General features: G+C 42.7%; 1 protein-coding gene across 1 annotated transcript in view; it reads left to right on the plus strand.

Annotated features, from left to right (window-relative positions):
• Positions 1-13356, plus strand: part of adcy8 (adenylate cyclase 8 (brain)) — an 84302-nt gene that overhangs the window by 63136 nt on the left and 7810 nt on the right. Inside the window, exons 10-15 of the mRNA XM_055228236.1 lie at positions 2675-2775; positions 2900-3101; positions 5245-5334; positions 5595-5767; positions 7533-7611; positions 8931-9089. Of these exons, the coding sequence (XP_055084211.1) occupies positions 2675-2775; positions 2900-3101; positions 5245-5334; positions 5595-5767; positions 7533-7611; positions 8931-9089 (804 nt within the window). The remainder of the gene's footprint in view (positions 1-2674; positions 2776-2899; positions 3102-5244; positions 5335-5594; positions 5768-7532; positions 7612-8930; positions 9090-13356) is intronic.

Genomic DNA, 13356 nt, shown 5'->3' on the forward strand with positions numbered 1-13356 from the left:
TGTGTTATAAGGTATTTTTGAGCAACAAAAATACCTGACGGATGAAATGTTACACAGAGGGGTTTTAGTATCTCTGAAGATGAATTGACTGATAAGTTCATTCACTCAAGTAGAGTTGATTTCTAGACAGTCCTGTGCCTCTGTGCTGTGCTCCCTCCTGACCACTTCCTCCTCTCTCTGCTGCCTTACATTCACTGAAGGACACTGAAAGTTAAAGATACACTATGGAACTTTTTTCTGGTTAGGTGTCGACCTCCTGCTTGTCTCCAAAATGTTATTCCTTTTCACTGAATGTCCCACAGTATGGTATTGAGTTTATCTATATATCTAATTTTTGCTAGTGGTGTAGTGGGCAAACAGCAGTAACATCCCCATGGAGACAAGCAGTTGGCAGACCCCTCCCCCTCCCTCCAGAAATGTTACATAGTGCTCCTTTAAAGCATGCAATCTTCTCCTTAAGTGCTTAAAAGGTCATTTCCACAGATTTGTCCTCTTTGGTGAATGTAACGCACTGCTGCTGATGTCGTGGTTGTGTTGCCCTTTGACCTTCTGGGTGATGGTTTGGCCCCTCCCCTCTGTGCTCTGTAGCTGGCTGTGTTCTGTGGGCTTCTCTCCTCATGTACCTGCTTTAAGATACTGTGCGTGGAGGATTCTGTGTTCTTTCTGAAGGAAACGTTTACCTAATTTCCCAGGTGGTTCTAGGTAACTAAAAGAGCGTTAAGGGTACGGCATCAGGAACAGTTAGTAGTTAGTCTCTTTAATTATCTGTGAGGAGCTATGCGTGTATAATGGGAGCGCTTCGGCAACTGTTTTGAATTGTTTTTCATATTAAAACATCTGTCTAAAAGTGCATACTGATTTACACTTCAATAAAGGTACCCAAAACTGACTAAACTAAGCTAGTAAGATTTTAATTTATCTGTTTTTTGTTTAGTTTATTACAAAATATACAGTAAAAACATTTCACAGTTACTAAAGCATATTAATGGACACCCACGAAGCAGTCTTTAGCTTATAAATGAATCCCTTATCATTTGTCGATACTAGTACTGAGACATGCACATCTGATAAAAAGTTCTGATTGCATGCTGGGTTCATTTGTGTACATAAGCGTTCCTGTCACATGATTGGTCAGGTGACTACTTAGGCTTGTATAAAACAGGCGTGAAACTGAACTGAAAGTGCTATGCTAAATCTGCCAGTGAGAGTGCATTGAGGTCTATGTCCCTTCTGGCACCAGTGTTTGGTAACAAGCTAACAAAGCTTCTGGCACTGGTAGAGACCCATGTTTTTTAGTTGACTTTTCTCTCCGTTTTAGAAGGCATGCCAAATGGGTTGTTCCAGTACTGATATGTGTAGCAGGAAACGCTCAGATACCACACATTTTTTCAGATTTCGAGGAGCACCCAAACCAATTCCCTGACAAATACTGTATATTTCTGAAGGAAGACCATGTACTTGAGAGCTGCAGCTTTTTACAATGCTCTGAGCAGCTTAAATACAGACTGTGAAAGCTCTAAAAATACAAAAAATGATACCTCTTTTAATGCCTTTATTTTTAGAGGTGTAAAACTGTGTAAAATAAGTTGACACCAGGCTAACACTGACTTAAATACTCTGCATAATTAGCAGACACACAGCAGGCTAGGATCAGTCTGGTACACGCTGTCACTAGCTTCATCTGAGGAGGATCGGATTTTAAAAATGATATCAGAACAGTTGTGTTGGCACATTCGCCTCACAGTAGGAAGATTGCCGGTCTGATTCCCAGAGTGGGTCAAGTGGAGAAGGTAGATAGAGGGTCTACTTTAACTTTTATTTCATCAGTGAGTTTCCAGCCTCTGCTCTTTGCTTTCTGCTGCTTGTGTTGGTCCCCTGCATGTGTCGTGTGCTACCCATGGTGTGTTTTTGTGCGTAGTTCATCAAATAAATATCTACATGAGTTAAAATGAATTCAGCATTACAATCCTGATGTGTCTTGACTCATTTGTTAATTAGTCCTAGAGTTTGCTTTGTAAACAGAGAACAAATTGGACAATAGAGAGATATTTTTCTAGGTATGCACCGATACGATACTGGTAGGGACAATACTGCTTAAATATCGGTTATTAGTTGGTATCAGGTATCTGTTCTATGGTATCGGTTAAGATGATATCCTGGTTGGGCTTTTAACTGGATGTAGTAAGGCTATTTTCAGGCGGATTTTGGCCTAGAATGTCTCATAATATTTGAACCTTTATTCATACAAAGCTGTTCAGTAATTACTTTATGAATAAAATAACAGTTACATAACACAATTGGATCTCTTGTGTGATAAGTTAACTGTTTTAAGGAAATAAGTGCCATTTTCCACCCCTACCCTCATTTTGGTTAAAATCGGGTATGGGCAGATATAAGTCCAAGTATTGATTTGAGTATCGTAACTGAAAAAGCTCTATCGGTGCATCCCTAGTGAGCTCTAAGTAAGAGGCTAAGTCTGATTTCAGAACATTTTACACTAAGTCATAAACCAACTGAAATAATCTAGACCTCATCAATAAATAAACTAATAAAAACACACCATAAAAAAAAAATTATTCTGAATTCTAGCCATTTTAACTCATGTGGATATGCTTGTTTTGCAATAGAACAGTGCAGCTCCGTCTCTCAATAACCCTTTCCTCTGTCCCCGCAGTACTCTCAGATGAGGGATGAGGTCTTCAAGTCAAACCTGGTGTGCGCCTTCATCGTGCTCATCTTCATCACGTCCATCCAGAGCCTGCTGCCCTCCGCCAGGTAAACGTGACCTCCTTCTGTCATACAAAGAGACTACTTACAGTGGAGTGATAATGTGTTACAACCTCCAGCAATAAAACATCCACTTGAACCCACTGTAAGCTGTAGTGTCTGTGGTTCTCAGCATGGTGACGATGGGCGTACAGTTCTCCATCCTCATTGCCCTGCACTCCTGCCTGCTCTTGGTCACCACAGCAGAGGATTACAAGTGTCTCCCCCTAGTGCTGAGGACTGCGTGCTGCTGGGTCAACGAGACCGCCTCCGCCCGTAACGCCATCGTCTGCCTCTCCATCCTCATCAACTTCCTGGCTGCCATGATCAACATCGTAAGTGACGCCGACACACATAAAGGGGATGTATTATTTGTGATTAGTTGCATTTATTTGTCATTTTGCAATGTAACATGGGGAGAAAAGGTGTAGAACAAATGGTCGAGAGGTGACCCCGCAACACCAAGATATTATAGATACTGTGTGTAGCATGCACTGTGTTTAAAAATATTCTATTCTACAATCACAACTGAACCTGTGTTGCCAGATCCTAAACCTGTAGAGGATACATACATATTTTTGCTGTGCTGGGGTTTAAATTGCTATGATTCAGATCAGAGAGAGTCCTTTTAGGTTTAAACCAACTGGATTTCAGCATTAAAGCTGGCAACCCAAAAGAGAGACTCATGAGAGGCTTTGCGTTAACCTTTATTCAACCAGGAAAGTCCCACTAGTTACTAATCTCTTTTTCAAGGAAGTCCTGGCCAAGACAGCAGCACAGATGTGCATGTGAGGTGACAGTGGCTCAGTGGTGAGAGCAATGGACCAAGTTTTGTCATTGTGTCATCTCTGGTACTGCACTAAACTGGTTCAAGTTCTATCTAGAAAACAGGGAGTACTTTGTTGAAACTGGAAAATGGGTCTTGGATAAAATGACGCTGACCTGTGGGGTGCCCCAGGGGTCAATCCTGGGACCCCTGTTGTTCAAACTCTACATGCTGCCATTAGGCCACTTAAAACGCAGCAATAATGTGTCCTACCACAACTATGCAGATGACACTCAGTGGCAGCAGGTGAATATGGACCAGTGGATTCACTCTGCCACTGCATCCAACAGATCAGTGTGTGGATGCAAAACAACTTTCTCCAGCTAAACTCTGACAAGACTGAAGTCATAGCCTTTGACGCACAGAAAAAAAAAGAGAAAGAGTCAGTAGTCACCTCGAGTCTCTCTCTCTAAAACCTTCAAATCACTCTAGAAATCTAGGGGTAATAATGGACTCAGACTGTGCACAGTCCTCTGCTCAGGTCTGTGCACTGGCTCCTGTGGCTCAGACAATAGACTTTAAAGCAGCTTTGCTTGTGAACAAGTCTCTCCATGGACCAGCACCAAAGAACATCTTTGACATGTTGGTGCCATATGAACCATGTCACACTCTGAGGACTTCAGGGACTGGTCTCCTGCAGCCAAACCTGAAACAGTCTTCCTGAAGATGTGAGACAGGCCTCTACTTTGACAGTGTTTAAATCCAGGTTCAAAATGGTTCTGTTTAGCTGTGCATATGACTGAAAGGTTTTTAATCTGCACTTTTCTCTTTTAATGTTAAATGTTTTTCTTTGTTTATATTGTGATTTTAATGTCTTTCTTAATCTGTAGAGCACTTTGAATTACGTTGCGTACGAACTGTGCTTTACAAAATAAACTTGCCTTGCCATTGTGTCCTCAGGCAAGACACCCACATTGCCTAGTATAAAAGTGGTGTGTGTGTGAGTGTTGGTGGTGGTCGGAGGGGCAGATGGTTCAGTCTCACTTCCATCAGTCTGCACCAGAACAACTGTAGCTACAGTAGTAATTTACCACCACAGAGTGTGGAGTGAATGAATAATGCACTGTTAAGGGCAATGGGTGTCTTGAAAGGCACTATATAAATCCAATGCAGTATTATTCTGAAACCCTCTGGCATGCAGCGGCAGTCTCCTCTTGAGAATGTTCAAGACATATTTAATACCAATATCATGAGCTATTAAATTGAGTACAGTTAGCTAAGGATGGGCCAATATGGATTTTTGTAGAGCTGATGCCGATTTCTGATATCTTTCCTGCTGCTGTGACTGGTAAGATATACTTGGCAATTCCAATGCAGTTTTTAAAATCCATAGCAAGGCCCACAAATGTATTTTAAATTGTTAAGATCATAAATTAACAACATTTATTTAAATGGGACATACAATCAGTTATTACATGTTTGTGTAAAAATACAACCATAGATAGTCTATTTGTCTGTTCAAACAGACTAATCTGTTGCACTGAGGACAATGTGAGAAATGGGTAGAGCCAAAATGATATTGGTATCGAATACTGATATCAGCCAGTACTGATACTGACAAATCTTCATTGTCTGATTTTCATACTAGAACTGTATTATCGTCCACCCGTACAGTCAGCCTGACTGCAGCTCTCTGTCCTCGTGTGTTACAGTTGTGGTGTGACTTTGATAAACCCAGCACGCTCCGAAACCAGACATACAACATGTCAGGAGCAGTCCCAGATATCTGCCTTTACCCAGAGGTAAGCTCACCCTCAACTTTCAACGGCTCCTAATGATAATGCATGTGAATGTATTTCAACACTTATACTGTCCAGTGTCCAGTGTGTGGATGGACAGTATAAGTGTCGAAATACACTCTCTCTATTTATGTATTGTGATATTTTGTATAGAATAGAGATGAATTGTATGTTACTCATTTCTGCCCCAAAATTCCACTACACCCGTTTATCTTGTCTGTAAAGTTTGGATTTGCTTTGAAGTATGTTTCTCTGCTCCTCAGTACTTTGTGTTCACGGGCGTGCTGGCCATGGTGACCTGCGCTGTGTTCCTGCGCCTCAACTCTGTGCTCAAACTGGCCATCCTCCTCCTCATGATGGGAGTGTACTCTCTGCTGACCGAGGCCTTCTATACTGCGCTGTTTGTTCGATATGATACTGTGCACCACAATACACAGTGAGTAACAGGGACTAGACCAGGACTGAACCAGGACTAAGCCAGAAATTGACCAAGACCAAGACCAGGACTAAACCCTAACTAAACCAAGACTCAACCAGAATTAAGCCCAGACTAAACGTAGATCCCATTCACCATAATACACAGTGAGTACACAGGACCAAACCAAAACTGGACCAAGACTGAACCAGGAATAAACCAGGACTGGACCAGCACTAAACCAGGTCTAAAGCAGAACTAGACCGGGACCAAACTAGGATTTACCAGTTATGATCAATACCCTATTCTACAAGTAACAATATTACAAAACAATATTATAAGTTAGTTATTTGCAGCTTTTAGACAGAAAAAGTACTACAGTAAAAATACCACAGTAAAAGTACCACAGTTACAGCAGTAGCCCATGATGAATGCAGCAGTGTGGAGCTGTGGAGCTGCAGAGGTGTGAGCAGGTCTGGCCTTTGCTCTGATCACATGACACAGAGGTGAGAAATCCCACCCTCAGGCAGGCCATGAATGCACCACGACCTTTCCTCTGACAGCACCGGGTCATGTGACACAAACACTGCTATGCATATATATGGTCCTCGAGTCATAGCATTAGACTAGATTAAAATATTTGAATTTTGGCGTCATTTTCATCTTTTGTCATTTAAAATGTCAGAAAAATGAAAGGTGCAGTATGTAACTTTTCTGGTGGAGGATCCAAGATGTAGAGAACGGCTCAGTCTGAAATGGGGCAAAAAGACCTCCTTCCTTTTCCTTAGCCTTGACCTTTGAGACTTACATCATGGGGTCACAATTATAAGGACCAAGGAGGAGTAGCTGTTACTGTTTTTAGTTAATCCAAATCCTCAAAACCAGAGGTGAGAACAACAGCTGTTCAGTAAAAACCACAACAACCAAAAAAACGACTATAACAAGCCCACTATGCTCTACTTCTGCACCGAGTCTTATGGGAAATATTTCAACCTTTCAATCTTTACAGTCAATGTTTTCATCACAGCAGAAGTGGTAGGTACATGAGGATATAATAATGTAAAAAAAATAAAAAATAAAAAATAAATTGAGTTTATTTATGCAGAAGATTTTAATTAATAATCTGCAGCAGTGTGTAACTTGTAAATTAGTATCTGAAAACTTTTAGTTTGATCTGCGTAGTGGATTGTGGGATGCCTCATAGTTTCTTACTGCCAGCGGTAAGAAGTTCTGAAATGAAGAATAATGTCTCCTTTCCTTACTCCTTCCTAACTTCACTGATCAGTTTGGATGGTGCTTGTCGTGGTTGACAATGACGCACGTCTAGGTCAGAGATAAGGAAAGAAGCTTCCAAGATGGATTTAATCAATTCATTTTGGGGCCATTGCTTTGCCTGGAATGTTCCACAGTATGGCATTGAACGTAACTATGAAGACAAGCTGTTGGCACCTCCTGGTCAAGTTACAGGTCTGATCTGTGGAGAGGTGACCGTGTTTGTAGTAAGAATTCATGTTTTGAGTGTTAAAAATATGAATATGAATGATAGATAACTTTAATGCAGTACTGTGGAACATTCCAAGCAAAGCAATAACATGACTTGATTCTCAACCAAGACAGTCTAGGAATTCCTGCCTAGACTGCTGCGGAAGAAAATGGATGGATGGGTTATTGCTATCGACAGAATAAAGATATTTTGTCAATATCACCCAGCCTTATACTTAACAGTTCAAACAGTCAAAATCTCAGTTTCCCAAAATTATGTGTTTGTCTGTTGTTGTTGTTGTAGGAACTTCTTGGGGACCAAAGAAACATCTCTTCTTCTCATGGCCATGTTCCTCCTGGCCGTCTTCTACCATGGACAGCAGGTTAGGCTGTGGAGATCTCCTCAAGTTACATCTGACCCTCTAACCCTCTCCTCTGCACCCTCTGCTCCTCTGACCCTCTCCTCTGCATCCTCTGTTCCTCTCCTCTTCATCTTCCGTCCATCTGCTCCTCTGCATCCTCTGCTCCATCTTCTCCACTCCTCTGTACTCTTGTGGAGCATAAAGACATCAAGTGTTTATTAAAATCTAACCCGTGTTCCCATAATGCCTGTTCGCTCATATTTAATTGAAATCGGTAATTGATTTGAGAATTAACTGTAAAACCACTGCAGCTTAGGGACACTTCACAGCTCCTGTCTGCTAATGTGTTTTCAATATCGCCAAACCTGTGTTCATAAAGATTATTATCATGCTGTTTAATCATGCATCTATTTCCTGATTGAAAAAAAGATTAAAATAAACCACTTCTCAGAGTAATGCGTGCGCCTGCTTGAATGTTAACTCTGTATTTACTCATCAATACATCAAACATCTTAGTATTGATCAGATATACCTTTCATTACATTTGTAGAGGGTCGATACCGATACACTACTTTATGGGGTGTCCTATTTATTTATTGCAGCTCATGTTTTTCCCCTTAAAGGTACTCTATTTAAATGTTCTGGTGGTGGGACTTCTTTGTGGCAGCAGTTGCTTGTCCCCATGGAGATAGATATGTTTAATGTTATACTGTCGCTAGCTAGCCTTGGTCCGAAGTACCTTAGCTGCATTGTGCATGTTTTAGGTGGATGAGATAAACTGGCAAACTCAGACTTTTCTTGCTGTGAGGTGAGATCACTAGCACTCAGCCATCATGGCGCAGGTGGTGGGCCCTTCACCACAAAAGCTGCATAATTCATCTTATGATATGTTTAATTTAGAAATGTGTTTACAGGAATGCCATGTTTTTATTGGTCCAAAGTTTAACATCACATTTTCTGTAGCAACGTGTTGGAAATGCTGCAGCATAGTAATGCCATTTATAATGTATTAGTTACATAAATTATTCATATGATACCCCTCTGCATCCTCTGACCCTCTCCTCTGATTACCTGCTCCTCTGACCCTCTCCTCTGCATCCTCTGCTCCATCTGACCCTCTCCTCTGCTCCTCTACATCCTCTTCTCTGCATCCTCTACTCCTCTGCTCCATCTGACCCACTCCTTTGACCCTTCTCCTCTGATCTTCTCTGCATCCTTGGCTCCTCTGATCCTCTCCTCTGCATCCTCTGTTCCTCTGCATCCTCTTCTCTCCATCCCCTGCTCCTCTGCATCGTCTGCATCCTCTGATCCTCTGACCTTCTTGTCTCTCTGTTTGTCAGTTGGAGTACACGGCACGTCTGGACTTCTTGTGGAGGGTCCAGGCGAAGGAGGAGATCAATGAGATGAAAGAGCTGAGGGAGCACAACGAGAACATGCTAAGGAACATCCTACCTAGCCACGTGGCAAGACACTTCCTGGAGAAAGATCGCGACAATGAGGTGAGACACTGGGGACAGATTTGTTAAAGGTCCTATACTACACAAAATGGACTCTTTTGAGCTTTAAGCTGTGTTATAATGCTCTTATCTCCTCAAAAATGTACCTGCAGTTGTGTTTCATTTCATTCACACTACAATACAGTTAAAATGTAGCTTTTTTGTTGTAATATCACAAGTTAATGCGTCTAGTCACTGATATAAAAGGCTATGCTTACCTTTCTGTGTAAACTTTTAGGATATTTCATGACAAAGGACAATGTTATTAATAGTGAAATGTGAATCTTGACAGCCATCTGGGAGTACACACAAATACACAAACTTTCTCCACATGCATGAAACAGAACTTTTAGACTGGACTCTATAAATACCTTGTTTGTGCAGAGGAGGAAAGATAGTTCTGGCTGCAGTGAGATGCTGCCAGTTGGAGTGCTCCCATTGATTTTCCTTCCTGTGTTTTTGCATTGGTCCCGTGCCTCTCGTCTGCTGCTCAAGTCCCTAAGTGCAGTCTCTCATTTCTCAAACATTGATTTTTCCAAAGCAAAGACGACCTGCTGTTTATGGAGAGTCCAACATGGCAACCGCACGGGAAACAGCACGGGCTAATACTGAGAAGGACTGAACAATGTAGAGATACTTTTTCTAGTATTTGTACTTTTTCTCACAAACATTGATGTCTTGGAGAGTGGTTGAGAGACAAAGATAGCAGACTGTGGAGCTAAAGTTACTGAGGAGTAAAGCTTAACTGCTAGTTGCAACCTTAAAATGGATTTGAATTTAAGCTAAGGCAGTGGGAATGATAAGAGAGAGTTTTGGAGAGTGTTTTGTTAGTAAATCCCCCAGACAAGCAGCAAATAATGATTCTTTTTGGTTTTAGTTTAGTTTTAGTTAGTGGAAATATCATCTTAGTCAACCACAAGATGTATTTCTATTTGCCCCACAACCCATGTCATTGCATCACGGAGCTTGTTGGGCTTGTTTATGGGCTGGTTTGGGGCTCTATGTAACCCATGCTCCCAGTCACTTTCTGCAACTATACAAAAGAGATATAAAAAAAAATGCACTACAACTTGACAAACTTGATGTGACGTGCCGTAGTTTCATTAGCAGGATGCATGCTGTTGTAATTGTGATTGCGCTCTGAAGGGAGAGTGACTTAGCGTGGAGAGCAAAGAGAGGGGAGACTCAGAGTGTCAACAGCGAAAGTGAAAAGTATTAAACATGTTAATACCGTAGCGTTCTGCTGTAAGGAAACGCAGCGAAATTGTTTATTCTCTGAACACACTGGCTACTGTAGGCTGTCACCCACGCCAAAACAAGAGCAAAACAACAGCAGACTCAACTCACTAGATCCAGTCTGATGAATAAAACCTTGACATAAACATAACAGCTAAAGTGTCACATACAAAAGCAGTTACATTAACAGCAAACACATAAACAGATTCAAGAACAACAAAAGGTGTCAACTCTGAACTAAACGCAAAATATCACACCATTACATTGTGTTGTTCTCGGTGAATATAGCATTTTCAAAACAATTAAATGTAACATGGTGATATAAATATGTTATGTGTTAGCAGTTAATACCCCACAGAGGTAAAATACCCCCTCTTTAATTTCTGTTTTGTATCATTTGACAGAAATATTAGTACTTTTATTTGAAAAAAGTATCTTCTTTTAGTTCAAGATTTAGATATGGATGTGTCAGAGAGGCAGTAACATAGATAGTGTCTAGTGGTGTTAAGTGAGAATGCAACAGGGCCAGGTTGACCAATCTAACTACAAATTGGGACTTTAAGAACTCAAAATAGACTGTACAAAGCACAGACCACTTAATGTCCCATTGTGGAATTGAGCCTTTTAGCTTTTGGACTGGGAGACTGAATATAATTATGAATATAGAATGAATATAATACTGTTCATTATTATTTCAGATGTTGTGCAGGGGTCTGGATGACTCTATGGGAGATTCACTATTTTTTAAAGAAATTGCCAAACTTATGATCCACAAATTAGCTCCACAAACTTGCCATATTAATCTGATGGCGCCTCTTTCTGAAGCTTTTGTGAAAAAAACAAAAAAACAAAACCAAAATACTTGTGTTTATTTTTGCTAACAGACAAAATGCTGAACTTTGTGCCAGCTTTTGTTTCATGTGGATAGGCCCAGTGATTACAAAGATATTAACCATAAACCAGGTCAACAAAACAGCTAATTCCACCACAGAGCTCAGCCCTGTCGTCCAGCTCAGGTTAAACTAAAGGGATTCTACAATGTGCTGATGTGTGATGTCATGGCAACCCAACCTATTGAAGTACTTCTTCAATCAGTCATTATGTGGATGACAATAGAGCACAGCACCCAAAGGCCAAAGATCACCTGTTATGTGAGCCTGAGGAGGAGCTTGGGTTCCATCTCCACTGTTCCGTGTCCAGTAGACCAAGCCTGGACCAAACCGGAAAAGATGGTCCATTGTGAGGTCTCATTGTAGAGCAGCAGACCCGAAAATGGCTACATGATTCTGGGCAAAAGGAGTCATGTTCTATTCCTTCTTCCAGATAAAAGATCACTGCATTATGGATGTAGGAGCAGAGGGTGTCATGTGGACTAAAGCAAGACTAAGCCAGGACTGGAACTGGACTAAAACAAAACTGAACCAGGACTGAACCAGGACTAAATCAAGACTAATCCAGGGCTAAACCAGGTCTAAACAAGGTCTAAACAAAGATTAATTTGCAGCCGATAAATCTGGTGCATGGAGATCTGGGTGGCGGTCGAACCTCGACGACCGAATCTCCGGACATGGAGACTGGCTCTGGGGACATGGAATGTCACCTCGCTGGGGGGGAAGGAGCCTGAGCTGGTGCGGGAGGTTGAGCGTTACCGACTAGATATAGTCGGCCTCACCTCCACGCACAGTTTGGGCTTTGGATCCCAACTCCTTGATAGGGGCTGGACTCTCCATTTCTCTGGCGTTGCCCGCAGGGAGAGGCAGCGAGCTGGTGTGGGCTTGCTCATTGCCCCACAGCTCAGCCGCTTCGTGTTGGGGTTCACCCCAGTGCGCCTTTGGGTCGGGGACAGGTCTCTCACTGTTGTGTCGGCCTACGGCCATTCTTCCCAATCACACCCCTCCAGGTGTCACTGTCGTTACCCACATGGGCGTTGAAGTCCCCCAGGAGAACAGGCACTGGGGCGATTTGCAGACGAGTGTGAAGCGGCTGGGATGAGAATCAGCTCCTCCAAATCCGAGGCCATGGTTCTCGACCGGAAAAAGGTGGTTTACCCTCTCCGGGTGGGTGGTGAGTCTCTGCCTCAAGTGGAGGAGTTCAAGTATCTCAGGGTCTTGTTCACGAGTGAGGGAAGGATGGAGCGTGAGATTGACAGGCAGATCGGTGCAGTGTCTGCAGTGATGCGGTCGCTGTATCGGTCTGTTGTGAAGAAGGAGCTGAGCCCAAAGGCAAAGCTCTCGATTTACCGGTCAATCTACGTTCCTACCCTCACCTATGGTCATGAGCTCTGGGTAATGACCGAAAGGACAAGATCGCAGATACAAGCGGCCGAAATGGGTTTCCTCCGCAGGGTGGCTGGGCGCACCTTTAGAGATAGGGTGAGGAGCTCAGTCACACAGGAGGAGCTCGGAGTGGAGCCGCTGCTCCTACACGTCGAGAGGAGCCAGCTGAGGTGGCTTGGGCATCTGCTCAGGATGCCTCCTGGACGCCTCCCTAGGGAGGTGTTCTGGGCATGTCCCACCGGGAGGAGGCCCCGGGGAAGACCTAGGACACGCTGGAGGGACTATGTCTCTCGGCTGGCCTGGGAACGCCTTGGGATCCCACCGGAGGAGCTGGAGGACGTGTCTGGAGTGAGGGAAGTCTGGGAGTCCCTGCTTAGACTGCTGCCTCTGCGACCCGGCCCCGGAAAAGCGGAAGAAAATGGATGGATGGATGGATGGATAAATCACATAATTTTGCATGTGATTGTCCAATTTGCAAAGATGAGGACTGAACCAGGTCTAAACCAGGGTTAAATCTGGTGTAAACCAGATTTCAACCAGGTATAAACCAAGGTTAATTTGTAGTCAGTAGATCTTATTTGCTTGTGACTGTCCAATTGCAGAACAAAGAGCAGGACCCAACCAGAACTGAACCAAGTCCAAACCAGGTCTACACAAGGTTTAACCAGGTCTGAACCAGGTCTAAACCAAGATTTAGTTTTAGGTGCTAAATCATAAAACTTTGTATGTGATTGTCCAATTAGCAAAGTCACATTCTC

Source organism: Periophthalmus magnuspinnatus, chromosome 17 (genome assembly GCF_009829125.3).
Source record: "Periophthalmus magnuspinnatus isolate fPerMag1 chromosome 17, fPerMag1.2.pri, whole genome shotgun sequence".
Classification (NCBI taxonomy): Eukaryota; Metazoa; Chordata; class Actinopteri; order Gobiiformes; family Gobiidae; genus Periophthalmus; species Periophthalmus magnuspinnatus.